This window comes from Falco punctatus, assembly GCF_963210335.1.
Source record: "Falco punctatus genome assembly, contig: scaffold_125, whole genome shotgun sequence".
NCBI classification, from domain to species: Eukaryota; Metazoa; Chordata; class Aves; order Falconiformes; family Falconidae; genus Falco; species Falco punctatus.
In genome coordinates this window covers 28,371-55,150 of record NW_027660299.1, presented here as the reverse complement: position 1 = coordinate 55,150, position 26,780 = coordinate 28,371, and the positions used below count along the sequence as shown (strand labels likewise).

The 26,780-nt window shown below is 49.2% G+C and overlaps 1 protein-coding gene across 1 annotated transcript in view; it reads left to right on the top strand.

Annotated features, from left to right (window-relative positions):
• Positions 1-16,119, top strand: part of LOC308057241 (hydrocephalus-inducing protein homolog) — a 100,210-nt gene extending 84,091 nt beyond the window's left edge. Inside the window, exons 46-67 of the mRNA XM_080411361.1 lie at positions 217-390; positions 716-918; positions 1,097-1,279; positions 1,375-1,430; positions 1,496-1,643; positions 2,988-3,147; positions 3,252-3,424; positions 3,938-4,136; positions 4,998-5,097; positions 5,975-6,074; positions 6,571-6,739; positions 7,019-7,257; positions 7,580-7,694; positions 8,109-8,547; positions 8,905-9,140; positions 9,753-9,904; positions 10,865-11,057; positions 11,599-11,707; positions 12,293-12,556; positions 13,141-13,283; positions 13,625-13,846; positions 15,032-16,119. Coding sequence (XP_080267487.1) covers positions 217-390; positions 716-918; positions 1,097-1,279; positions 1,375-1,430; positions 1,496-1,643; positions 2,988-3,147; positions 3,252-3,424; positions 3,938-4,136; positions 4,998-5,097; positions 5,975-6,074; positions 6,571-6,739; positions 7,019-7,257; positions 7,580-7,694; positions 8,109-8,547; positions 8,905-9,140; positions 9,753-9,904; positions 10,865-11,057; positions 11,599-11,707; positions 12,293-12,556; positions 13,141-13,283; positions 13,625-13,846; positions 15,032-15,196 — 3,942 coding nt within the window. The 3' untranslated portion in view covers positions 15,197-16,119. The remainder of the gene's footprint in view (positions 1-216; positions 391-715; positions 919-1,096; positions 1,280-1,374; positions 1,431-1,495; positions 1,644-2,987; positions 3,148-3,251; positions 3,425-3,937; positions 4,137-4,997; positions 5,098-5,974; positions 6,075-6,570; positions 6,740-7,018; positions 7,258-7,579; positions 7,695-8,108; positions 8,548-8,904; positions 9,141-9,752; positions 9,905-10,864; positions 11,058-11,598; positions 11,708-12,292; positions 12,557-13,140; positions 13,284-13,624; positions 13,847-15,031) is intronic.
• The last annotated feature ends 10,661 nt before the right edge of the window (positions 16,120-26,780 follow it).

Genomic DNA, 26,780 nt, shown 5'->3' with positions numbered 1-26,780 from the left:
CTTCAGCTGAGTCACTCCGGGGAGAGGTTTCTCTCGAGGTCCCACTTGTAGGTCCTGGCACTGCTCTGGAGCCTGCCCACTCCACTGGGCATGAAGAAGCGCTGTGCCCCATATAAATAAAGCCCCACCACATTGCCGAAAGCTCCGTGCCTTTAAGGAGTGAGTGTGAGGATGAAGGTGACAGGGGTACAAACAGGGTTTTCTCTTACGCTTTAGGTCCTGGATAGCCTTGGACTGGGTCCCTCCGGGCTTCCCATTCCCCCTACTGCTTTCTACTCCGTGATCCACTACCCGGCAGAGCGGATGGCCCCTGCAGCAGGAGAAGCCCTCAAGCACTTTGTCTTTGTTGTGCCAGAAGGCGCCACTGCAGAAGAAGACAAGAATGCTGCCGTAAGTCTCGTGGATGCCCCCGTTGTGCCCGAAGTGAAGGTGCCAGGGCAGGGGGGTGGGTGGGGAAGGATCACTGTGATGTCTGTAAGATGAGAATAACGGTTTAAAAAAACCCCTCAAGCCCTCGCCTTGCCTTGAGGTCCTGGGCAAGGAGAGTGTTGTAGGCAAAACTAAACCTGGTGAGGAAGACCAAGTCCCTGGGCAGATGTGGTTGTTTATTTAGTGCTTCCCCTAATTGTTAACAAACCCACAGCTTGCTTTCCCGGAGGGGGATGTCTCGGGGCAGGTCTCACCTCTCTGTTTTCTCCCTCCCCTTGTGGCTCAGACCGCAGAGGAGCAGGTCGCCCCTGTGAGGAGCCAGTCGAGCGAGGAGAAAGCTGCGGGCAGCTGGGAGGCTGCGAGAGAGAAGCAGAGCTCCAGTCAGGGCAGGAGATGTCTCCAGGGGCTGGACAGGGAAGGACCCGTATCTTCTCCTGGGGCGCACCAAAGCGGCGAGGACACGGTCCCATCCCCGCCGAGACATGTCAGGTGAGCTGAGGGCTGAGGAGATCCTTCTGCTTCGCGGCCACCCTGTCAAGTGAGGTCTGTCATCCCCAGCTCCTCAGGGCCCCTCTGTTGGTGCCTCCGTGGGATGGCGAGTCCACAACCCTCCTCCTCGTCTTGTTTGCTCATTAGCCGTGTCTGAAGCCCTCTCTTTAACTGCCAGGCTGAGCAGCTGCCGGTGGATAGTGCCTGCCCGCGGCGAGGTGGAACTGAAGGTCCACTTCAGCTCCACGGTGCTGGGCCAGTTTGAGCAGACGCTGCGTTTTGAGATCCTGGGGACAAAGCGACTGTACCAGCTGCCCTGCAGGGGCACCTGCCTGTACCCCACCATCAGCCAAGACCCACGGTAAGGCTTGCCCCTGGGAGCCTCCCACGCTGCTCCCCCGTGGGCTCAGAGCCAGGGCTGCCCCTTGTACCCCGCTGACCTTCTGGCTCGGGCAGAGCGTGCTGCCTGAGCCGCCCAGCATCTTGTCCCATGCCTGGAGCTGGGCGTACTGGTACCGCGGCCACCAGTAAGGGTTACGGCTTTCTGACCAGGTTTTCTACTTGGAGCATCTCACAGCTCTTCATTCCCTGTTTTCTCTGCCCAGGCTGGTGTTTCCCCACCGAAGGAAGAGCAAGGGAGACGATGACATTGTCTTCAAGCAGTATGTCACGGAGACGGGTGTCTTCCACTTTGGACCGCTGCTGTGTGGGAAGTCAAGAGACTGGTACGTGCTCCCCGCCCTGAGCGAGCATCCTGATGTGCTGCCTGCACAGCATGGGACGTTGGGATGGCACCTCCAGGGCCTCGTGCTGTCACGGACACGTCTGGGGACGAGCCGTCCCAGAGGCACAATTCAGGGCAGGCCCAGGTGGAGACCTGCCTGGGAGATGCAGGGGGCTGAAGGGCCACAGATGTGTGAACTTGAGCAGATGATGGGCAAGTGAGTCCTGGAGGAGCAGGGGAGAGACGGAGCTGTTCTTCCTCCCTGGTGGGTGCCTTGGTGGCCAGAGCCATGTGCTGCTTCCAGCCTGAAGGTCACTTGGAGCAGCTTGTGTCCCCCCGCCGCATCTCAGCTTCGTCACCTACGAAATGAACTTTATGATGTTTTTTAAAAGTGCTTTGAGCTCTACAGGTGGACTGAACAAGCAATTACTCTGCTGATGGTTTTGTAAAACATTCATCCGTTTGTAATATTAGTAAGGCCTTATGATTCGACCTGCGGATATGGGGGCGTGGGGGATCTGCAGAGGAATGAAAATGGAAATTCTGTTTCCCCGTCCTCAATGCTGGACAAAGTCTGCCTGAAAAAGTTGCCATTGTAGCTGCTGGCGCATTTCTATTTTTAACATAGCTTTTTTTTTCAATAGTAGAAATTAAGTTGTCCTCTTCATGGGAGCTCTGGAGAGCTAGTGGTATTTTGACAACCCAAGCAAATGAAATCAAAACAGTTCAAAAACCAAAAGGGGATCTTTAGTCAGGCTGCTGCATGGCCTTGGGTTTCTGTTTGTGCTTTTTAACCCTTTAACTCCCAAATCTGCTCCATACCCGAGGGAAGGGACGTTTTTTTTAAATTCAGCATTCCTCTTGGGAATGAATCCTCTCTATTTCCTTCCCTCAGGCTTTGAGCTAACCTGTGAAATACAAGGCAATCTCGTGACTGTTTTGGAAGACAAAAGCTAAACTATTTTTAAAAGCTCTTTCCAAGAGCATTTCTTTCTACCCTGCAGGGAAGGAAACCCAACAAAGAAAGGGGGAGAACCCACGTGCCTGCAGTACCTCTGTTTTTCCAGGCATCTTTGAATTTCTAATTTGTAAAATGCTCTTTAAGTGGCCTGTGCATCATCACGTGTCTGGGCTGGAGGCACCAAGTACAGGGGTGGACATCAAAGTAACGCAAGGATGGAGACACATAGCATCCAGTGTGCCCCTGAAAATGATCCTTTTTCTTGGCCTGCTTGTTGGAACATGGTCTTGCAGTGCAGCCTCCCGCTGCCAGGACATGGCGCTTTCCTTGGTGTGGCGTGAAGGCGACGGTCTCCTCTGCAGCCTTCTCCCCTTTTGCGGACAGGTACAAGGCACTGGACTATCCCAGCAACTGTGAGACGATAACCATCCTCAACGTCACCCCCTTGGAAGTAGAGGCGCATTTCTCCTTTGAGCGCGATCTCAAGGCGGACACGTTCCTTGTAGAACCTCCCAGCATGAGGCTGAAACCGAACGAGAAGCAGGTAGGGGACAGCAGGTAGGGCAGGCACTGGTGTAAGTGCCCAGGAGCCATTCCTCCTGCTCACTGAGTGCTCTTCTGTATTTCTTGTTTCGGGGACGGGGCTAGAAGCTGAGCATTTGGGCGTACCCCACTTCAGCTGGTCTGGTGGAAGACAAGCTCGTCTGCCGCATTAAGGAGAACCCAGAGCCGGTGGTCTTCCCCCTGTGCTGCCAGGGGGTGAAGGTGGAGCTGAGGGTCAGCCCCAAGCGCGTGCATTTCAACAGGCTGCTTCTGCACAGGTCAGTCATCCCACGGCCCCTCTGCTGGGGACGGGTGCTGTCGGTGAGCTCACCTTCAGCCTCTCTGGCTGGCTGCACGGCCCTTCAGGCTGGATGTTGGGCTGGCGTCCCTCTTTCTGCCAGCAGTTCCCGGTCTCTTGCTCACCGTTCCTTGCTGGCTTGGTTCTCTCAGGACAGCCGCAAGCTCTGTAGCCCCCCAGCAACGTGGTGCAATGGGCATCTTGATTCATTTGTATCTCGTCTGCTGGTTCGGAGAGCAGTGCAGTTGCTCCTCCTTATGTCCCTTCTGTTGGATACACCGTTAGCACCCAGCCCTTCCCCAGGACCTCACCTCTGAGACTTGTGACACAGAGAAAACATTTAACTAATGTTATGGATACTATAAATACTGGATGTGTATAGATAAAGATATATATATAAACTAATGCATAGGGCTGCTCCAAGATGCATTCAGTTGCAAGGCCTATCCTGACCATCGAGCAGCTGGTGCAGGGTGTCTTTCTGCCTCTGCAGGGAGGACAGCAAGACCCTGGTCCTGCGAAACAGCACCCTGCTGCCTGTGGCCTGGCGGCTCTGTGGGCTGGAAAACCTGGGCGAGGACTTCTCCGTGTCACAACGTGAGGGCATCGTTGGTCCGCGCACGGAGTTTGACATGCATCTGTATTTCAAGCCCACAAAGGCTCTCAACATTGAGAAGACAATCCGACTGGAGGTGAGGGGGACTGTGCCCTCCCTGGCAGGGCAACAAGATCTTTGGGGTGGAGGCTGTGCTTGAAGGGTTCCCTGCAAAGAGGGGGACAAAGGATGAGCCTTCCCGAGGTTCCTTTCTACCCGCATCGCCGGGGGGGCAGGCCCTTAGCGGCAAGGAACTTGCTCTTATAGCTGAGCTTCAGGGGGCATGTGTGCTGCCAGGCCAGGAAGAGCTGCACCTGAGGGACACAAGGCTGCTGTGACCCCAACTTCTGCTGCCTCAGCCTGGGTTCACCAGAGCACATGGTGCATCCCTGAGCATCTGCGTCAGCCCAGACAACCAGGCGCTGTGTCCTGAGCCCGCGTTACAGCCACCTTGCCGCTGTGCGTGGTTGAATGCTGTTGTTTGGTTGTCCAGACCTCGGCGTGCTCCCTGCGCCCATGCTGGAGCTTGTCCGGGGCTCTTAACGGAGAGCAACAAGCTGTCACCCTGGGCTTTTGTTCCCCGTGGTTTGGGGGCTGCACTTCAGTGAGGATGCTGGGTGATTGAAGGGGAGAGGGTTGACGGTCAATGCCACCTGCTCTGGGACACCTCACAATTCTTGAGATTGTTTTTCCATCGCTGTGTCTCCCCGGGTGCTTCCGTGGCAGCACTCCCTGCTGAAGGAGTGCCGAGCTGGGCTGGTAGGGCTTCTTACTGCAGCAGCATCTCGCTGGGTCAGCCTGTGAGATGAGCAGGTTGGGAGAGTTTGGGAATCCACAAGTGCTTGTCAAGCAGGGGAGGCCATGGTGGAAGCAGCCAGCAGAGACAAGGACTCGTATGTTGTCTACCAAAAGAATTTAAGAGAACGGTCTAAGCACTGTTCGTTTCTCGCTGCCTCAGGTTTCAGATGCAGAAAACATCCTGGGGATTGTCCAGACCGAAAATATCCTCGTTTCTGCAGAGGGCTATGATGTTGCTCCAATCATCAACATTCCTAAAGGTCAGTGGACGCCCCAAAACAAAGCAGTCTGGGTGCGTTGCCTTGCCTTGGCAGGTGAGCAACCAAAGCGCTTGGGATGGGGTAGCATGCAAGCGTGGCCCGGTCACATAAAGCGCGTATCCTGCAAGTTGAGTGGAGTGAAGGGCTGTCAGGGCACAGCCAGCCTCGAGTCTCTCGCCCCTGAGCTTTGCAGTGTGCAGGTTGGTCTGGGGGCTTAGAAACCACAGCGATGTGAGCGAGCAATTGGCAGCTCCTGAGGGCTCAGCAGGGCACATAAAGTTGTTGGATCAGTGCTTGGAAGCAAGAAGACAGAAACCCAGCTCCTCACCTGCTAAACCCTGCAGATATTCTCCGAGTAAGAAGAGCAAGGGCAGCAAAGTAGCTAAAGAAAATTTCCAAGAACGGAAACTTCCTGAGAAGGGTTTTGGGCTGCCTGAGAACTCCAAGTGTCATAGAACAGTTTGGGTTGGAAAGGACCTCAAAGATTGTCTTGTCCCAACCCCCCTGCCATGGGCAGGAACACCTTCCACTAGCCCAGGTTGCCCCAAGCCCCGTCCAACCTGGCCTTGAGTGGGGCAGCCACAGCTGCTCCGGGCAGCCTCTGCCAGTGCCTCGCCACCCTCACAGTGAAGAATTTCTTCCCAACAGCTCATGTAAATCTCCCCTCCTCCAGTTCAAAGCCATTGCCCCCTGTCCTGTCACTACAGCCCCCCAGGAAACACCTGTGCCCACCTTTCTTATAAGCCCCATTTCAGTATTGAGAGGCCAATTGAAATTGGCCTGGAAGTGTTGAAATATCTGTCTTGTCACTTGGTGTGGTCTGTAGCAGCTCACAAATACTCCCCGTTTCTTGCCTGGCTCTGCGGGTTTTCTGCAGGTGCAGGTGGCACCGTGGATTTTGGAGTCCTGAAAGTCCTGGATGATGCGAAGCAAGTGCTGACTCTGAGGAACAAGGGGAAGTACGAGATTGCGTACAGGTGGGTCCAGCTGCCTGGTCTGTGAACGCGTGGTGCCACCATCTGCCCAGGCCTGCCTTCTCCTCCTGCCCATGGCTAGAACCGCTTCCCGTGCTGGCTGCCTCGTGGTCTGGTTAAATAAAAAGCCCGGGCTCCCTAATCTCAAAGACTTTAAGGGAGAATGCAGCCCCACACCAGAAGTCCTTCACAGCTGAGCAGGAACCAGAAGGAGAGGCCCTGAAATTGAAGCCACTCACTGCTGAGATCCATTGCCTTCCTCTGAGGGGCAGCTCCTTTCTCTTTATGACTCTTTAAAGGAGGGGATGAGAAAATTGGCTGTCGAGGTTAGTTTGCAACACTCATGATGGTCTGCACTCTCTCAAGATCTGAGATTCCCCAAGCAGAGCTGGACTCTTTCCCTTTTAATTTTTTTATGGTCTTATGTCAAGTCCTGGCTGTGCTGGTGGCACTTGTACTTTTAACTGCAGAGGTCTTTGTTCCTTCCCTTTCTCCCCAGTTTCCAGCTGAAAGCTGCAGGCACCACCATACCAGACCTGGCAAGCCACTTCACTATCCAGCCGCAGAAGGGCCTGCTGGCTGCCTCCGGGCGCCCTGTGCAGGTCCAGGTGTTCTTCCACCCCAAGACGGAAGTGAATATCGAGGACAAACCCGTCCTGCACTACCAGGTGAGCTGCCCCAGCCAGGCAGCGGTGGCACAGCACGTCTTGGGAGCGTGAGCAGGACAGGTGCCTTCTGGAAGGAGGGCTTTAGCTGGGTAATTCTCGTAGGTGACAGCAATGTCTCAGAAAACATTTGTGATGCTTCCTAAGCGGAGCTGAAAGTCTGGCTCCGGAGGAGGCGTTGAAACAGGGAGGATGAGCTGATGGGGACCTGGGATGGGATCAGGGAACAGAGTCAGAGGCTGGCCTCTTTGCTGGTTTTACCAAGCCCTCCTCTGGCTGCAGGTGATGGAGCCCAGCATCTGCGGAGGAGGCGAGACCGTCGCCGTCATCCCAGTGAGGGTGTCGGCGAAAGCTGTGTTCAGCAAGTACAGCATTCACCCCGCCTCGCTCATCAACTTCGGTGCCATGGTGAAGGGCAGCAGGAAAACCTGCACCTTCATGCTGGAGAACAAAGGCAGCCTTGACTTTAAATTCCTCATCTACCGAGCAGACCAGGACGCATCCCGATTGCAAGAGAAAAGGTGAGAGAAGACCTGCATCACCTGTCCTGCCTGAGGAGGCACGACAGCGTGGCTGGTGTGTGACAGGCAGCCCAGACACCTGGGTTATTGTCCAGTTCACGTCACCTGCTTGTGAACAGGGAGTGGAAAAGTGCCTCAGTGTCCCTGTGTGTCGGGCAAAGCTGGTGATACAGCTGAGCTGTCTGTAAGCTGCAGGAGGTGCCGCCGGGGCTGTGAGGGGCAGGGAGGCTTTCCTCTGTGGGGAGGGGAAGGTCAGCTTTGGCTTCAGAGGAAGGCAGGGTGGGGGCTCAGCATGATGGATGTTTCTGCTTTCTCCTCTTAGTGGATGTCAAATGAAATCTGCCCACTCTGGCAAGAGTGAGAACTTACACCAAAGGACTTCCTTAGCCAAGAAAAGCAAGCGCTCGCTGCAGAAGGTTGCCAGCCCCTCCATGCAGGTGGGTGGCTCCCGCTCCCCAAGACACACTGCTGCGGGTGCTGGGGGAGGACGCTGATGGGGGCTCCGTGTCACACAGTGGGGTGGGACATGGTCTGCACGATGGAGGTCCGTCATCTCCCAGCCACAAGCAGAGGCAGGAGCTGCTCAGTTGCACTGACAGTCCCGTGCTCTGGCTCAGACTTGGAGTTGTGGGGTCAAGAGAGAGGAGCAGGTCCCGTGTTTTGGTGGCTGCTAGCCAAAATAGGACTGTGAATACCACAGATGTGGGCACGTTCCTGTTTGAAGTCCCACTCCATAGATACCAGATGACCTTGTGTTTTCGTCTTCCCAGTCCCCTCCCTTCCCTCCCGTCACTTCTCACAGTTATTTCTGCTCTCCTGTTTTACCCCTGAGGCTGGAGGATCCCAGCTAGCACCTTCACCTTTTACACCCAAACTCCGTCCTCTGTGCCAGCCAGGATAGGCCTGCAGCTCCTCCTGGCTTGTCCCTCTCGTCCTGGGGCTGCCTCTGGGCCGTGGAGTCATCCCTCCCTGCCCTGGGACTGGGGGCTCGGCCTGGCTGGAGGTTGAGGAGTGGCGTACTCCTTGCTGGGGATGCTCAAGGCTGGGCTGCTGGACGTCAGCCTCTCCTGGGACTCTTTCTGCAGGCTCGCCTCACTCTAGGCATGTTCACGGTGTACCCTGGCTTTGGTTCCATCCCTCCTGGGGGCCAGCAGATGATCACGGTGGATTGCTCTGCGGAATCACTGGGGACGTGCGAGGAGCACCTGCGCATCGATATCAGTGACAGAGACCCCCAGGACAATCCCCTCGGCATCCCCTATACCCTGCTGGCTGAGTCCTGCCTCCCAGGTACGCCCCGTCCGCAGGTTCCCACAGCCAGACCTGCTGCTGGTCAGCACCTGAACTTCTTGCTTGGTTAGAGAGGCACCCTGACCTTGAAGCTAAACCCTAAAATCCTCAGAGGTTCCAGTTCTTTTCAAGTCAGCCAGCGGGGAGAGGCTGGGAGGGATGCATGGAAGGATAAAAGGAAAGCAATACTCCTTGACTGGGACTGAGCTCCATCCTCGCAGCCGACTCCCCGCCCAAGGCTGGGTTTTGCAGTGACCTGGGCAGAAAGGGTTTATCAAGCCTTCCGAGAGGCCAGCAGGGTCCCGAAAAATTCATCAGGAATGCAGCATTCAGCCCTCCCTCTGCTCTGCTCCGCAGCATTTGTGGTTGATGACATCGAGTCCATCTTTGAGGAGCATCGAATCTGCAGCAACGTCAACCTCTGCCAGACCCCGCAGACGGTGCGAGACAAGGGTGTGTATGTCAGAGATGAGAACAAGTTTATCTTCACCGACGTTCGGGTTGGGCACCGGGCCACAGCTCGCTTCGAGATCCACAATGTCAACAAAGTCCCCTGCAATGTGGTCCTTTCCATCAAACCCATCGCCGGTGAGGTAAGAACAAGAGGCCAAGGTGACCGTTGCTCTTTACAGGCTGCGCTGCCTTGTTCTCCAGACTCGTTGCTTCCTCTTGCCCGCCCTAGTCCAGCTCCGTGCAGGTCAGGCTACAGGGGGGAGCAGCAGTGCCAGGGTGGCAGTTCTGAATTTGGCACGTCTCGAGCAAGGCTTTGGCTCACCGCTCTGGCTGGGTCTTTGGTGGGAGACCCAAACCCTTCTGCACATCTCTTGGAAGCCCGCTCAGAGGGGGCCTTTACTGGCCTGACGTGCCTGGGCTCAAAGCAGACCATTCCCTCAGGCTCCCTGGCCTTTTCCTTCTCTTTAAAGGCCAGTTCGAGGTTAGTTGCGGGGTTTCCGTGCAGTGCCCCCCTCCCTTGTGTGCTGGGGTGGCTGCCCAGTGCTCAAAGCCAGCTTTTGCGCTCCTGGGCTCCCTGTGCAAGGTCAGCACCGCTTTGGAGTCACCCCTGCGATGGAAGGAGCCTGCCCAGGGCAAGCAGGAAGGGAGACACGCTGTCTGGGGCTGTTCCCGGTGACGCATATAAGAATAAGACTGCGTACGAAACACTGAAGGATGTTTCCTCCTAACACGGCTCTGTGGGTTCCCCCAAGTTTCACAGCCCCATCAGTGACATTTTCAAGGTGGATCCCGTTCGGATGTGCGTGCCCAGCTGCTCCCACGCCTTTGCTACGGTGACCTTCACTCCACAGATGATGCAGAGCTACCAGTGCACTTTTGAGGCTTCCCTCGATGTCCTGGCGAGGTAACTCCCCCTGTGAAATCTGGGCGAGGGGACCTGCCTGATGGCTGCCCCTCCTCTGGGAGGACCCCGACCTCTTGTTAACCCTGATGCTCTCGGTAGCCTTAGGCAGAGTGCTTAGCATTAGAGAATAGAGGAGGCGGTAACTACTAGACAGAGTAGAAAGAGAAGGGGTTATAGCTTAGCCTCTGCGAGTGACTGTGAAGACAGTGCAGCATTTGGTAGCCAGCTGGGAGTTAGTGAATCAGCAAGAAATGGAGATGTGCAACAGCTGAGCTGGGGCTTTCCAAGGACAAAGGTTTAGATGAAGCCGTTTCTGTGCCAGCCAGCCAGCGTGCATTATTTCCTCCTTGTTTCTGTTAAAATAAGATGATTGTATGTGATTACCTGGGGTATGTTAAGCTATTCTCTGTCAAAGGAGCGACTGGAGCCCTTCTAAAAGAGGAGCCCAGTTCCCCTGTCCTGGGACGTGTGTACCAGGGCTCTGACCGGCTCTTCCCCAGCCGTTTAGTGGCTGAGTCAGGACAAGTCAGCTTTCTGCTCTAGTACGCAATTCCTTTTTTAGCGTCCCTGGAAATAATCATTACTGATGGTGCCATTTATTTTTCCCTTCTTGCTTTTATACTATTTCCATGCTGCGCTCGTGCTTTTTGCATGTGTCTCATATCATCGCAGCCAGTGAATTTGCCATGTCTCACCTGTCGCCTCATTATTTACCTGCTGTGCTGCATGATTCGATTCAGTGACATGTTCTTTAACTGCTACTCTGGAAGGCTCTGGCTCTTCAGAGCTCTTGTGAATGGCCCTGATTGGATTGGGAGGAGGGGGGTGGAGGAGACCTGTGTCGTAGGGTACAGGAGCACCAGCCAGGGAAAATGCAGTGGGTGGCCCCTCTTTGTTGCTTGCCAGGTGGGAAATTGGTTAGTGCCGGCCGTCATGATCTCTCCTCTGCCTTTCCTGCAGCCCTGCAGCAATTAAAGCGCAAAGCCTGACCTTCTGTGTCAGTGGAGATGGGACTCTGCCTCGGGTGACAGTCCTGCGCCCGGTACTTCACAGTAAGAGAGGGAACCCTCTGCTGGTCTTTAAGAAGCTGTTGCTGGGTGATTCACAAAAGCTCCCTCTGGTCCTTCATAATGGTGGCACCCTACCTGTCCAGGTGAGGACCTGCTCAGGGAACGCTCTGGTCTGGGAACAAGTGCTTGTCTCGTGGAGAAAAGGTCCCAGAAAGCATGGCAGACCTGGAAACAGCTCTCAGAAATTCTTTTTAAGCAAATGACTGACTTGTAATTTCCAGGAAGAGAGTTCCTCTTGGAAATGCGATTTTTCTGACTAGCCTATCCTTTTCAGTTAAATACAACGCAAGAAAGTTGGTGGGGTGTTTTCCCCCCATCTCTCTTCTCACGCTTTGATTCTCGGGTGGGCACGTGTGATGTCCTAGTTGCATTAGATTGTATTTGATCCCATTTTACTACACTTTAATGAAAAATTCTGTTCATTACTTTTGTATCCCAGCGCCTCTGAACGCTTCTTTTTTCTGTCTAGTTTTACTTGAACTTTGTAAGTTTAGCTAAGAGCTGTGTTTGAAGCGGGGAAGCATGCTGGATGCCCCGTGCTGGACCAGCACCAGTACGGTGCCAACCCACGTGTCACCCTGTACCCACAGCAGTGTGGTTGTGCTCTGTGTTCCTTTTTCTCAGTTGACGATAGACCTGTTGGATGAAGCGGGAGTTTTCTTCTTGAAAGCCAGGCCCACCACACAATGCGTCTACCAAGCTGGGGGCGTGAAGGAGGACTCTCCTGCAGGAGGTAAATCCAGTAAGCGTGAAGCGCGGTCATCCACACAGGGGAGAAATGTGTGCCCTGCTCTTGGCTTGGCCAAGCAGCCACCAAATGTTAGATGTTGTTTCTTCGCTGGGGCTCTCCGTACCCCCAGCTTTTCATGTGGACTCTGCGCACGGCTTCCTCCTAGAAAGTGGTTGGAAGTTTTTTCTGTTCCTCTGGACATGGTGGGTTGAGTTGCGGGGGGCTGTCACCACTTCAGCGGACCATCTGAGGTCTTTGCTGCGTGTGGGAGTAGCAGCCTGAATGGAGGCAGCCCCTGAGCCCACAGCCAGCCAACAGAAGCCAAACCCATTCTTTGGCTCAGCTTTACGTGTGGCAGGAGCTGACTGACTGCAGTTTGAGTGAGCGCTGGGTGTTAACCTGTGTTTAAGACACTTCAGCAGTGATACGCGTGGTGCTGTCGTAGCCTTGTGAGCATAGGAGGAGGGTCTGGCACCATTGGTGGGAGAACCTGTGCTTAGAGGTAGCTGGGTTTCAACCCCTTACGCCCCACAGAAATATTTCAGTGGTACAGCTGTATCACTTGTCGCTGATTTCATTGCTGTGCAGAGAGGAAGCCTCACACCGCTCTCCTGGTCCTGCTCCGTGGGGAATTAGCAGAGTTTGACGTGCTTTTCAAACCCACCCTGGCCCAACGTGTGGAAGGCAGGATCCACTTGTCGGTGGTGAACAACCCGTATGAGGAGACCGACATTCAGCTGGTGGGCGAAGGCTACGAGGATGACTTCACGCTAGATAACATCCACGGACTGGTGGCAGACAGTGAGGAGGAGGAGAATGCTGAGGGCAATCTAGAGGAAGACGTAATTGAGGGTAAGAGAGGAAAGGCTGCCCAGGTGGATCAAGGAACAGGAAAACAGACGTTTCTGCTCACCCTGTGCCGCGCACCTGCGGTCCAGCTTTAGCAGCCAGATCCTGCTGCCTTTTGTAGCCTGCAGAGGCTTAAGAGGCAGCTTGAGAGCAGAAGAGAAGATCGTCTGTCAAGGGAGAAGCTTGCAGGCTAGCAGGGAAGGGTCAGAGATACCCGCGTTCAGCTGAGTATCTCCAAAAGGAGGGCTGCCAGCCCATGGTATGCTATGGAGATGAAGCCCGTGTCTAATGATTTGTGCCCTCGATATACGCAGCCTGTGCTGTCACCCCCTGGCCTGGCGGTCTGGGAGCGTGCTGGCTCTGTGCAGAGGGGCAGTGCATGCTGTGCTGCGTGGCTCTGCACAGCCACAGCCACGGGTTTAGGGATGTGGCAGGGCGCTTCCATGGGAGCGGTAGGATGGGGAACTGCGTCTCCCCAGGGAGGAAGGCTTGGAGCAAGGAAGAGTTGGCCACGCCTGTCTCTGTGGATGTGAGGGGGGTGGATGGACCTCAGGCACACTGAGACCTCCTGCTCTCCTTCCTAGCAGCTGCCAGAGTGAATCACATCCCGTTCGGGGACTGTCACATCGGGAAACCCTACAGCGTGACCTTCACCATCACCAACCGCAGCAGGACGGAGGCGATGCGGTTTGAGTGGCTGGCAGACACCCCATTTCACTTCTCCCCCAAGGTGAGTTTGGATGGCTCTGCCTTTTCCCATTGCTCCAGCCCTGCCCGGCGGGTTCCCAGGAGCTGGCAGGGAGTCACCACGTACCGGTGAGAGCCTGTTTCAGTGCCACAAAGGAGCTGCAATCCCTGGCTTAGCTGGCGCGGGGCTGTCAACCCCACAGAAAAGGCTCAGTGTTGCGGGAGGTGGCATCTTTTGTATTTTCCTCTGTCAAACCCCAGATGAATACACGGTAAGAGGCAGATTCCTGGCACAGCTGCTCACCACATCGATCGATCTCTTTGCTGTCAGTCCTGCCCTTGCTAGTGATTCCAGTTAGGTCTTGGCTCTCTGGTTCTCCCTAGGTGGGACACCTCCATGCTGGCTGTGCTAAGGCCATCACAGTGACCTTGAAATCGGATGTCGCGGTCACCTTCAAAATGCACCCTGTGAAGTGCAAGGTGGCTAGGATCACCTTCCCGCTGCCGCCGGAGCAGATTAAAGACTGGGATGACTGCCTGCGCACCATCAAGTGGGTGGATACCACCATGAGGGGCCCAGGAGCCACGTGGCCTGTGAAGAAGAAGGTAAGAAACGCAAACAGGAAAAGCTAACGGAGCTGCTACAAAAAAACCCTGGCAGGCCACCATCTCTGCTGGCTGAGCAGCTCCTGCATCCTCCTGACGTTTAATCCACCCGTGAGGTTCACCCGCAGTGCGTTTTGGGGGAGAGGCAGATGCAGTGACCTGTGACACCAACACAAAATGGGGAGGTCTTTTGACAAGACACGTTTAGCCACATGCAAACTACCGGTCTCTGCCAAAAGCTGAAGTGTTGCAACCTGTGTTGAACGGGAGGGCACATTTTACGATTTTATCACGTTTTGTGGTGTTAAAATTTCTTCGTCGAATTCAGTGCCTTTTCACCAACAAGGAGTTTAAGGCGCTGCACTCTGACTCTTGTTTTGGAGTGGAGAGCCACACTAGTGCTCTTGTGTGTGCACTGGCCAGCCCACCAGCACATGGTGGGTGAGCTGTCAGCTCTGCCTACACCGATAGCAGAGATTTTGGTGGTGGTGCCCATGTTGTGTGGGATATCTCATTGTGGAGCAGCCCAGGTGCTGCGTGGCAGTCGTGCAGCAGTCTGGAGAAGCATCGCTCCAGAAAGTGCCACACACACGTACCTGGCACGTGTTCCTCCCTAGTTTCTGAGCCTTTTTAAGAGCTGTAAACCCCTTCTTCTTCCCCATCAGCAGCAGCAGTCGGAGGCTTTCCTAGTGAGTTCGTCCCCATTCCAAAACGCCCGTCCCCAGCCCTCACCAGCGTGGCTGTTGCCCCACACATGGTGTCTGGAAAGCACCTCCCGCTAAGACAAGAGGGAAAAGGTGCTTTCTGGTTTTGTTCAGTCTTGGGGTTCTCCATCCACAGAACTCCCACAGGGGAACTTAATCCTAATTTAGAGGCCTGCTGGATCTGTAGCGGGCCATGAAAAAGGTCTGACACTCTACAGGGTTGAAACACAGGGACAGGTACCTATGACCCAGTCATTGTCCCCATGGGCGTATTCTCAGTCATGGTGGTGATTATGGTGTTCAGTCGGTAGAAACAAACACTGTAATGGAAGGGTTAAATTTTGTCACCTTCCCGGGGAAATAAATGGGAATGGTCCTTTCTAGCCCCTGTACGTGGCTGATCTTGGAGGCCAAAAGCCTCCTCTTGCTCAGCCGGGCTTTCTAGGCTCTGCTCAGTGATTCTTCCCTTTCCTGTTTGGAGGTGATCGAGACAGACCCAGAACCAGCTCACGCTGTCCTGGAGGAGAGCAGCCGTGAGGTGGAGCTTTGCCTCAGTGCTGTTGTCGACTACGCTGAGCTCAAGCTGGATACGGACACGATTCAGTGCAAGGAGACCTTGCCCTTCCAGATGAGGACATTCCCGTGAGAGCCAGAGGCCAGGCAGGGACCCGTGCGTGGGAGCTGCCTTTGCCCAGGGCTGACCTGGTGCCTGCTTCGCCGGAGCTGTGCCGTGCTCTCTGGTGGCCTCTGCTTCTCCTTCTACTCGTGGTCTGGTGAAAATAAAGGCAATAAAGTGCCAATAAAGGCAAAAAATAAAACACTGACCTGTTTATTGTTTGGCCACTTAATAAACCTCTTCTAATTTCTAACTGGGTGATTAGGCCTGGCGGGGGGTGGGGGCAGGGGTGTGTGTGCTGCTGCCTGCTGGTTCTGAGATTTCAGCTTCCACACATCCTGGGCACCTGGAGATGCCTCACATGTGGGCTCGAGTCCCTTCTAGGGCTTTGTGTTCAGTCTCACCTGCTGTTCTTCTCTTTAAACAAATCATGTATTGTTTCATCCTGTCCAAGTCCTGGCAGGGTGCTGGGGCCTGCGTATCTGCACGTAAAGCCAAGCAGGAGATGGTGGCCACCGTCCTGCCAAGGCGTGCCAGGAAAGGTTCAATTCTGCCATGCCTTTCTGCTGACAACAACCATGGATTTGCTTCCATTGCGTGTTGCCTGTCCTCATCTGCTCGAGGACAGGTTTGCAGTCAAAATAATGTCAAACTGAGATGTAAAGACCAGAATAAGACCCTTGGATTAAGTCTCCTGGGCACCATGCCTGCCCTTTCCTCTTTAACCTCCAAACTTTGAAACACTTTGTCTCCGGGTAGCCCAGGGCAGTGCTCTAGACGTGGCAGAGTTGCCTGGGGACAAAGATACTCCTGAGCATCAAGGAAGGGGTACCAGAAGCTCACCATACAGTGTTACTTTTCTACTTGCTTTGTATTTATTGGTCATTGTCTTTTCACTCCTCCTTCTTGCTTTTCAGTTCCATGCTGTCCAACACGGGGAATGTGGCCCTGGAATACAACTGGATGGCGGCTGTGGAGGACGAAAGGGCATTGAGCCACACTGGGGAGCTGTTTCCACCCAGTCTGGATGGTAAGGTGCTGCAGCGAATGAAGAGACGGGACACAGCTTGATGCAAGCAAGTTGTCCATTTATTAGCGATTTTCTTACAATTACATATGTTTCTACCTTCTACATATTACACACTGATTGGTTAAATCTTAAGCGTAAAAAACACTGATTGGTTGACATTTAAGGCACACCGTTAGAACAATAGGAACTTATTAGTTTATCTTGACATAGCAATAATTTCTATTCCAAAGTTAGGGAGTTTCTTTCTAGGCGGCTTTCTTGATTAACAAAGTTACATATCGACGCCATCCGTTCCCTTATCTGGCTACTTGTTTCTCTGTCCGCCTGGCTGCCTCCTCAGCTGTAACGGCTCAGGGGTCTGCAGTTGGCTTGTTCCTTTGTTCCCAGGGCTTGTGCCCTACAAGTTCTAACAAGTCTCTATTCATCAGGCTATCAGTACTTGGACTCTTGTCCTTGAGGCCTTGTCCTACATCTCCCCCTTCCTGTTGCACAAAAAGAACCCCTGAAATCAAATGAGTTATTAATTTTTGTAAGCATTGTAAAAGACAAGGTATAAGTAATAAAACAAACAAAAAAGCAACTAAAGCATATATAATCATCTTCACTAAACTTCTTAACCATCCTGAAATGCCCCAACCACTGAACAGTTTATCTAACCAATCCCAAGTATCACGTTGTTGAAGATGAGAAACTCCATCCCTCAATCTTTGGATGCTAGCATGAATTGATTCCGAATGATCTGAAAGGTTCATGCAACACATCCCTTCAAATTCTTCACAACCATGACCTTGTGCCAGAAGCAAAAAATCTATTGCAGCTCTATTTTGTAATGTCGCGTGGCGAACACTATCAACATCTAATAAAAGACCAGACAGGGCACTGCTTGTGGCATTAGTTTGTTTGGCAAGCCAACAGCCAAGCTTATCTAATGTTGCCAGAGCCTTTCCTGCAGCAGCTCCAGGCAACAGAAGAGATGCAATAAAGCGTTGGCCAAAGGACCAAAATTGTACGTTATCATCACAATCGGAGGCAAATGCATGAACGCCACGCTTTGTCCTTCGAGAGTAGCAATGTTGTAAAATCATAGATGTGTTAGGAGTCAGGACGGAAAGTCGCCCTAAGCTACACAGACCTCCTTTTATATGAGAAGGAATGACAGACCATGCTCTATCACCACAAATAAAAAATACTCCAGCAGGTAGTGAGAGCGGAGCATTGCTAGATTTAGACAAGTTGTTAGCAGTGTAATTACACCAGATACTTGCATTTCTAAAAACAGGATGAGTAGGGGAAACGTCCCATGCCCTAGATTGATCCTTTCCCATGTAGTTAAATTTTATGCAAAAATCCATTTTTACAGACCCAAGGAGTTCAATTTCTTGTGGTTCCAAAGTGGCCAGTGGGAGATGGGGTATCCATACATCCCAATTGTCTGTCACATTTTTTGATACGTTTTTGGGTGGAAAAAGACTTTGAAGGTCCCTAGGTATAGGCCATTCATCTAATGGCAAGCCCACAAGACATGTGGAAAAAGGCTGATCCGGAGTGGCCATAGCAAGACACAGAGTATCCTGTCCAGTCAAGTTCGCCAACGTGACCCAAACATTTACCTTTGGTAGAAAAGGGGGATAAGAGCCACCTTCAATAGGCCAAGGTCCAGGTATGAACATCATTATCCATATTACTGACAACACTTGTTTCTCTTTTTCTTTTTCCATCGTCGTTTTACAACCAGCCATTCTTCTGGTCGTACTGTCCATGACCGAGGCACTGCAATTGATTGTCCACACTCTAATCCTACAGTAATGTTCTTGTTAATAATATAAATTCTGCTTGCTAACACAATATATTGAAACAACAACCGTGCAATAGCCCGTACTTCTAGGCTTTCAATCAATGATAAAAAATTTGCAAAAACTAAGTTTGGCAAAATCTCAGAACCTAACCCTATAACTCCCTCTAATTCCAAAAGAGGTTTTCCCATAAAACGTTCAGCCCACTGTATATGATTAAACCTTAATATTTGATTATTACACTCAGAACACATCCAATGACCCCATCTGTCCCTTAGTCTTACAACTCACCAGCGATCGTGATCACAGAGTTCACGATGAATCTTGATCCACGGTCGACAAGATGGTCCATGTTCATAGCAACATAACTGTAGAAATCGAGATGCTGTCCAATCTGGTTCATGACAGTGTCGTTGAAAGTCGATGTAACGGAAGATAATATCTGCTAGCGGTGCCGTCAGTGCGTTGGGGATCTGGTCTGGTCCAAACGTATTACCTTTGTTAAGTGGTTTAATCCAGGGCAATATTGTCCATTCCAAGCGCTGTAAAAAGTGAAATCTAGATGCTATATCCTGAATTTGGTTACCTGACATTAATGCAAAACAGAAATCCTCACACAGTTTTTATTTCATTCTGTAGGGTCGGTGTCGGTATCAGTTGTCTGCGGTAAAGGTTCACGGAAAGGTCGTACATTCTTTGCTGGGATCCATCTGGGTCCTTTTTCTGTGGAGACACAAGCATAACCTTTTCCCCATGTAACAAGAGGATATGGTCCCATAATTTTACCTTTTTCTGGATCTCGAACCAATACTGGGGCTTTAACCCGTGCCTTGAAGAAGGTATTTGCAGTAAAATGTCGAACTGTCGGTGGGTTGTTATCTATTAAAGAACAATTTAAAAAATTGAAAACATACAATGCTTTCTGTAACCGTTCCTCTGGAATAGCCATTACCATTCCCCCTTTTTGTTGTTGTAATAGATGTTTTAGCGACTGATGAGACCGTTCAATGAGAGATTGACCGGTGGGGGAATGAGGAATGCCAGTAATATGAGTTATACCCCACAGGGCAAAAAAGGTTTTTATAGTTGTTGAAACATAAGCTGGACCATTATCTGTCTTTATCTTTAAGGGAATACCCAAAGTAGCAAAAGCACGCATTAAATGTCTACGAACATCTCGTGCCTTTTCTCCTGTGTGACAAGAGGCAAACAAGGCACCTGAAAATGTATCAATGGAAGAGTGGATATATTTAAGGTTACCAAATTCAGAATAATGTGTGACATCTGTTTGCCATAATTGTAGGCTTTGTAATCCTCTAGGGTTAACTCCTGCAGCAATTGATGGGAAAGAATGTTTTTGACAATCAGGACAGACAGCAATAATATTTGGCGCTTGTTGAGAAGGAAGGTCAAGCTGTCGTTTAAGAGCTCCAGCATTTTGATGGAAAAAAGAGTGACTTAGTTTAGCTTGTGCAATGTGGTCTGGCAATACTTGAACTGGTAACGTCAATAGATCAGCTCGTCGATTGCCTTCTGCAAGAAAACCAGGTAGTGAGCTGTGAGACCTAATATGCATAACAAAATAAGGTGCAGATCAAGAGTCCAAAAGGAAAATAAGTTCCTGTAACAGGGTAAAAAGTTGTGAATGTGAAACATTCCGCAGCACAGAAGCTTCGGCTCGTTTAACAACAACTGCAACATAAGTGGAATCAGTAACAAGGTTGAGTGGTACGTTCCATTTTCGGAAAACACGAACAACTGCATTCAGTTCTACTATTTGAGGTGAACCGGAGACTGTCTCTATGTCCGAGTCCCATTGTCTCTGTTGATCATCCCACCATAGGAGAACAGATTTATGTGATTTGCCTGATCCATCTGTAAAGACAGTAAGTGCCTGTAAGGGTTGTTTGCTTCTTTTGGGTTTTAACATCAGACGAAAGTCAATGTTAAACAGTTTGTGTGAAGGTGGATGAGAAGTTAATTGACCTGTATAGTCGGCAAGTGCCATAACAAAGGTGTCTGATTGCTGATAAAGCCATTGTAAGTATACTGTTGTTATTGGCAGACAAATACAGACAAAATCCTTCCCTGATAAGGTTAACAGGCGTGATCTAGCTTGAACAATCAGAGAGGCAAACATTTCATGTTGTGTCAAAATAGTTTTTGTAGACTGGTTAGGTAAAAAGATCCATTCAGTAATCAACAGGGGGTCTGAGTTCTGAAGGTCCCATTGAAATATCAGGGCATGAGGCTGTCGTGCAGGGTTTAAAATAATCAAGTAAAAAGGTAGTTCAGGGGCCCATCGGTGGGCCTGTCGAGAAGCAATAGCTGAGGCAACCTTTTGTAAAGATGTATCTGCTTCAGAGTTAAGATTACGTGGAGAACAAAGATTAGTGTCCCCTTTTAGAAGGTCAAACAGAGGACCCAAGTCTGTATCAGAAATTCCCAATAGTGGTCAAACCCAATTTATTGTTCCCAGTAATTTTTGTGCATCATGCTGGTTTCTTACATTGATATTGATCTGCAATGGTTGAGGAACAATAGTTTGTGCTCTTATTCGCCAGCCCAGATATTTCCAAGGGGGAAACTTCTGGACCTTTTCTGGTGCTATAGAGAGACCTGCCGAATCCATGGCATCTGTGACAAGGGCTACAGCTTTCTCCATGACTTCGTGATGTTGTGCTGCCACTAAAAGGTCATCCATATAATGATACAATAACACAGTAGGCATAGCATTTCGGACAGGACTGAGTATTTTTGCAACGTACCATTGACACATTGTAGGGCTATTTTTCATACCTTGTGGCAGTCCAACCCACTGATATCCCTGCAACGGAGCTTGCATGGTGATGCTTGGAAATGAAAAGGCAAATTTCAGGGCATCATCTGGATGTAACGGGATACTGAAAAAACAATCTTTAAGATCTATGACAGTTAGATGCCAATGTTGAGGGATCATAGTCGGGGATGGGAGCCCGGGTTGGAGGGCTCCCATATCTTCCATAGCATCATTAATTTTTCTAAGATCATGGAGCAAGCGCCACTTGCCAGTTTGTTTTTTAATAACAAAACCCGGTGAATTCCATGGGCTAGTAGAAGGTACAATGTGTCCTTGGGACAGTTGTTCTGAGACTAAGTTTTGAAGTGCGCGAAGTTTTTCCAAAGGAAGGGGCCATTGATCCACCCAAATAGGAACATCAGTTTTCCAGGTTATTTTTAGGGTGTTGCGCACTTCAGTGGCCCCATCTAAAAATGTGTACGGATGGACATTCCCCATTGTGACAATACATCACATCCCCACAAAACCATAGGGACAGGCAGCACAAAAGGTTTAACAGAAGCCGCACGTCCCTCTGGTCTTTGAATTCAAATTAGTTCCAAACTCTGACGACTGTTACCAGTGCCCCCTATCCCAGCCAGTGTCTGAGAGACATTAGTCAGTGGCCATTGCGGAGGCCATTTGGCTTGAGAAATTACTGTGACATCAGCTCCAGTGTCAATGATCCCATTTAGTGCTATTTGTTGGTCATTGTAAATAAGGGTACACTGATACATAGGCCGCTGTGGAGAAATGGATTGTACCCACAAAATGTGAGGTAACCCTGTGGATCCAAAACCTCCTCTCCTCTGCGGAGGATGATCAGTGATAAGAGAGTTTACCCTTGCTGGAATCAGAATCAATTGCACTATTCGACTACCCTGAGGTATCGTACAAGGTGGAAATGGAGTCCGTGCCATGATTTTGATTTCGTCCACACTGTCAGAGTCAATAACACCTGGTAAAACAAAGAGACCAGACAATGTTGTGGAAGATCTACCAATTAACAGAGCTTGTGTATCGGGGGGTAATGGTCCTTTGACATTTGTTGATAATATATGAACCAAGGAATCGAGCAGTGTTACTGTGTGTGAGGTTGCCAGGTCCAATCCAGCGCTGCCTGAGGTTGCTGGACAGAGACTTGAGGTGTCGGTGCTTCTCTCCAAGGATGTTGAAATGTCAGCTGTGGCATTTGTGTCTGCGCATGTCGCTGCCCCGCGCTCCGTGGTCGGTTTCCCTGTATCGGTTGTCCCTGGAAGTCATACTTAGGTCAACATCGATTAGCATAATCACGCCCTTTCTGACATTTCGGACAAACTCCAGGACCAGGAGGTTGTTGTTTATTCCCCGCAGCCCGAGCAAGACAATTTCTCTTTAGATGACCAGGCTTACCACAACCATAGCAATTCCCCACACCACACATCGCTGCAAAAGCAGCAGCCATAGCTTCAAACTTGTGGTCAACCGTACCGATTCGGTTACATGCTTCCACCATTTCCACCAGAGTGGGGTTCGGGTTGGGAAGAGACTTCAGTAGCCTTTTACAATCAGCATTAGCATTTTCAACAGCTAGTTTTGTTAACAATATATCCCGAGCTTCCGCATTATCTACTTGACGTTCCAAAGCCTGTTTTAGTCTACCAATAAACTGCATATAAGGTTCTCGAGACTCCTGAGTGATGTTAGTAAAAGCTTTTTGTGGCTTTTGTACGTCAGGGACCTGGAAAAAAGCCTTTTTCGCCTCTTCTCTAATTGCCTCGAGAGCCGCACGGGGGCAGTGTTGAGCCTGCGCTACCGGATCAGCACGTGCACCGGTGCCCGTAAGATGCTCTATTGCCAGCGCAGCTGATGCAGCATCATTATGGTTAACGTACGTGAGCAGGAGTGCTTGCAATCCCCCTCTCCAGTGCGACTCCCATAACGTGTACTGAGTCGGGGTTAGCAGCAATCGTGCTAAAGATTTCAAATAATGAGGAGTCATGACATAAGCATCAAACACAGAAGATAACAGACTTATAAAACAGGGAGAAGAAATACCATGTTCCGTAACCGTGCGGCGCAGTTCTTTAACAACCAAAAAAGAAAGAGCCTCCCATCGTGCTCCCCCTGCCCGACCCTGAGAATACAAGACCGGAGCAACTATAGTTTTAGCCATTTCTAGATCCCCCTCCTTTAAGGCTTGTTTCTTTATTTTTGCCCACACATCACGTAGATCAGGAGGGTATAAATCAGGTTCTTGTTCAGGCTCTACCGGTCCTGGGTCAAAGGGATCTTCTTCTGGCAGATACTCCACTGCATTGACACCCAGGGGTTTGGAGCACTGTGATTTAGAGGCTGATAAGGAAAGGGCTATAGGAGCTTGCGACTCCTCCTCCTCTCCTTCCTCTGCCTTTTCTTTTTGTGCTTTCAGAGTCTCAAAAATAACTCTCCACGAAGAGAGCAGACGGTGGGACTCAGTATTGCCTTTTGTCGCAGAATCCCACAATTTCACCCCTGTGTCGTCCCAAAGTTCCCGCGTGAAAATTGTAGTTGCGGTCACTGCAGGCATATCTACTTGCACCCACTTAAGCATTGCTTTAAGGTCATGCCCAGAAATACTTTTCTCATGTTTGTTAGGGAGACCTTTCATAAGCTCATATACATCTCTTTCTGGGGACGAAGCCTGATTCCCCATTACGCATTTCCCACAGCTCACCTCTCAACTCCGGAGGGATTTCAGGCCGGCTCCCGCTTCCTTTCAGCGGATCATTCAAAGTTCTGTGGGATCCATTGCATGTTGCTCAGTCAGGCGATTCGAGAGTCCCTTCACGTCAGATCCTTCACCGGATCACGTCGGGGTCACCAATTTGCGGTGAATGAAGAGACGGGATGCAGCTTGATGCAAGCAAATGTCCCTTTATTAGTGATTTTCTTACAATTATATACGTTTCTATCTTCTACATATTACACACTGATTGGTCAAATCTTAAGCGTAAAAAACACTGATTGGTTGACATTTAAGGCACACCGTTAGAACAGTAGGAACTTATTAGTTTACCTTGACATAGCAACAGTTTCTATTCCAAAGTTAGGGAGTTTCTTTCTAGGCGGCTTTCTTGATTAACAAAGTTACATATCGGCGCCATCTGAAGTAAAGCAAAAGTTACACAATAACAGGAAGATTGCAGTGGGAAAAGAATGTTGCAGGTGGGAACAGATAACTACAGAAGAGAAACTAGGGGCGGGCTTGGTATTTAGGCAACTAACCAATAATGAGCTTAACTTTTGTAATATGTATGAGCTAATTATAAGAAGGCATAAAAGGTGACTGTAAGGGACAATAAATGAAGTCTGCTGATCACTCATATTGAGTGACTGTGTCTTCCCTCCGTCGCAACAGGGGATAATTCTTAGGGTTAAGTCTCAGGGTTAAGTTTCAAGGCTAAGTTTCAATGTTAGGTCTCAGGGTTATGTCTTAGGGTTAAGTCTTAAGGTTAAATCTTAAGGTTAAGTCTTAAGGTGAAGTCTTATGGTTAAATCTTAGGGTTAAGTCTTAGGGTTAAGTTTTAGGGTTAAGACTTAAGATTAAGTCTTAGAGTTATGTCTTAGGGTTAAGTCTTAAGGATAAGACTTATAGTTACATCTTTAAGTTTACGTCTTAGGTTTATGTCTTAGGGTTAAGTCTTAGGGTTTTGTCTTAAGGTTAAGTATTACTATTAAGTCTTAGGGTTAAAGTCTTAAGATTTAATCTCAGGGTTAGGTCTTATGGTTAAGTCATAAGTTTAAGTCTTAATTTTAAGTCTTGGGGATAAGTCTTAAGGTTAAGTCTCAAGGTTAATCTCAGGGTTAAGATTTAGGGTTAAGTCTTAAGGTTAAGTCTTAGGGTTCAGTCTTAGGGTTAAGTCTCAGGGTTATGTCTTAGGGTTAAGTCTTATGTTTAAGTCTTAGGGTTAAGTCTTAAATTTAAGACCTAGGGTTAATTCTTAGGGTTATAATCTTTAAGATTAAGTCTCAGGGTTAAGTCTTAGGGGTAAGTTTTAAGGTGAAGTCTTAACATTAAGTATCAGTGTTGTGTCTTTGGGTTAAGTCTTAAGGTTAACTTTTAGGGTTAAGTCTTAGGGTGAAGTCTAAAATTTAAGTCCTAGGGTTAAGTCGTACAAGGTTAAATCTCAGGGTTAAGTCTTAAGGTTAAGTCTTAAATTTTAATGTTAAAGTTTTAAGGTTAAGTTTCAGGGTTAAGTCCTAGGGTTACTTCTTAAGGCTAAGTCTCAGGGTTAAGTGTTAGTGTTAAGTCCTAGGGTTAAGTCTTAATGGTGAGTCTTAAGGTTGAGTCTTAGGGTTGATTTTTAAGGTTAAATCTTTTGGTTAAGTCTTAAGGTTAAGTCTTAGGGTTAGGTCTCAGGGTTAAGTTTTAAGTTTTAAGGTTAAGTCTTAGGGTTAAGTCTTAATGTTATGTCTTAAATTTAAGACCTAGGGTCAATTCTTAGTGTTAAAATCTTTAAGTCTCAGGGTTAAGTCTTAAGTTTAAGTCTCAGGGGTAAGTCTTAAGTTAAGATAGGATGAAGTCTTAGGGTTAAGCCTTAGAGTAAAGACTTAAGATAAAGTCTTAAGTTTAAGTGTAAGGCTTAAGGCTTAGAGTTCAGTCTTAGGGTTAAGTTTTAAGGGTAAGAATTAAGGTTAATCTTAAGAGTTAAGTCTTACGGTTAAGTCTTAAGGTTATGTCTTAATGTTAAGTCTTAGGGTTAAGTCTCAGGTTCAGTTTTTAAGGTTGAGTCACAAGGTTAAGTCTTAAGCTCAAGTCTTAATTATAAGTGTTAGTGTTAAGTCTTAAGGTTAAGTCTAAGGGTTAAGTCTCTAAGATTAAGTATTAGGTTTAAGTCTCAGGGTTATGTCTTAGGGTTAACTGTTAAGGTTAAGACCTAAATTTAAGTCTTAGGGTTAAGTCTTAAGGATAAGTCTTAAATTTAAGTCTTAGGGTTAAATCTTAAGGTTAAGTCGTACGGTTAAGTGTTAAGGTTAAGTCTTAAATTTAAGTGTTCTGGTTATGTCTTAAGGTTAAGTCTTAGTGTTAAGTCTTAAGGTTAACTCATAAATTTAAGTTTTAGGGTTAAGTCTTTGTGTTCAGTCTTAAGGTTAAATCTTAAGTCCTAGGCTTTGAGTCTTAGGGTTAAGTCTTAAGTTTAAGTCTTTGGGATACGTCTTAGGGTTAAGTGTCAGCGTTAAGATTTATGTTTAATTCTTAAGTTTAAGTCTTAAGGTTAATTTTTAAGTTTAATCTTATGGATTGAGTCTTAGGTTTAAGTCTTAGAGTTGTCTTGGGGATATGTTTTAGAATTAAGTCTCAGGGTTAAGTTTAAGCTTAAGCCTCAGGGTTAAGTCTTAAGGTTAAGTCTTACGGATTGAGTCTTAGGTTTAAGTCTTAAGTATAAGTCTTAAGTTTAAGTCTTAGGGTTAAGTCTTAGGCTTAAGTCGTAGGATTAAGATTCAAGGCTAAGTCACATTTAGGTCTTAGGGTTAAGTCTTAGCGTTAAGTCTTATGGTTAAGTCTCAATGTTAAGTCTTAGGGTTCAGTCTTCTGGTTAGGTCATTATTTTAGGTCTTAGGGTTAGGTCTTAGTGTTAAGTCTTAATGTTGAGTCTTAGGGTCAAGTTTTAGGGTTAAGTCTTAAGGTTATATGTAGGGTTAAGTTTTAGGGCTAAGTCTTACAATTTAGTCTTAGGGTTAAGTCTTAAGGTTAAGTTTTATGGTTAAGTCTTTAGGTTAAGTCGTAGGGTTCAGTCTTGCGGTTAAGTCATTAGGCTAGGTATTAGGGTTAGGTCTTAGGGATAGATTCAAAGGGTTAAGTCTTAAGGTTGAGTCTTAGGGTTAAGACTTAGAGTTCAGTCTCTAGGGTTAGGTCTTTAGGTTAGCTCTTAGGGTTAGGTATTAGGATTATGTCTTAGGGTTAAGTCTTAGCTTAAGTCTTAAATTTAGGTCTTAAGGTTGAGTTTTAAT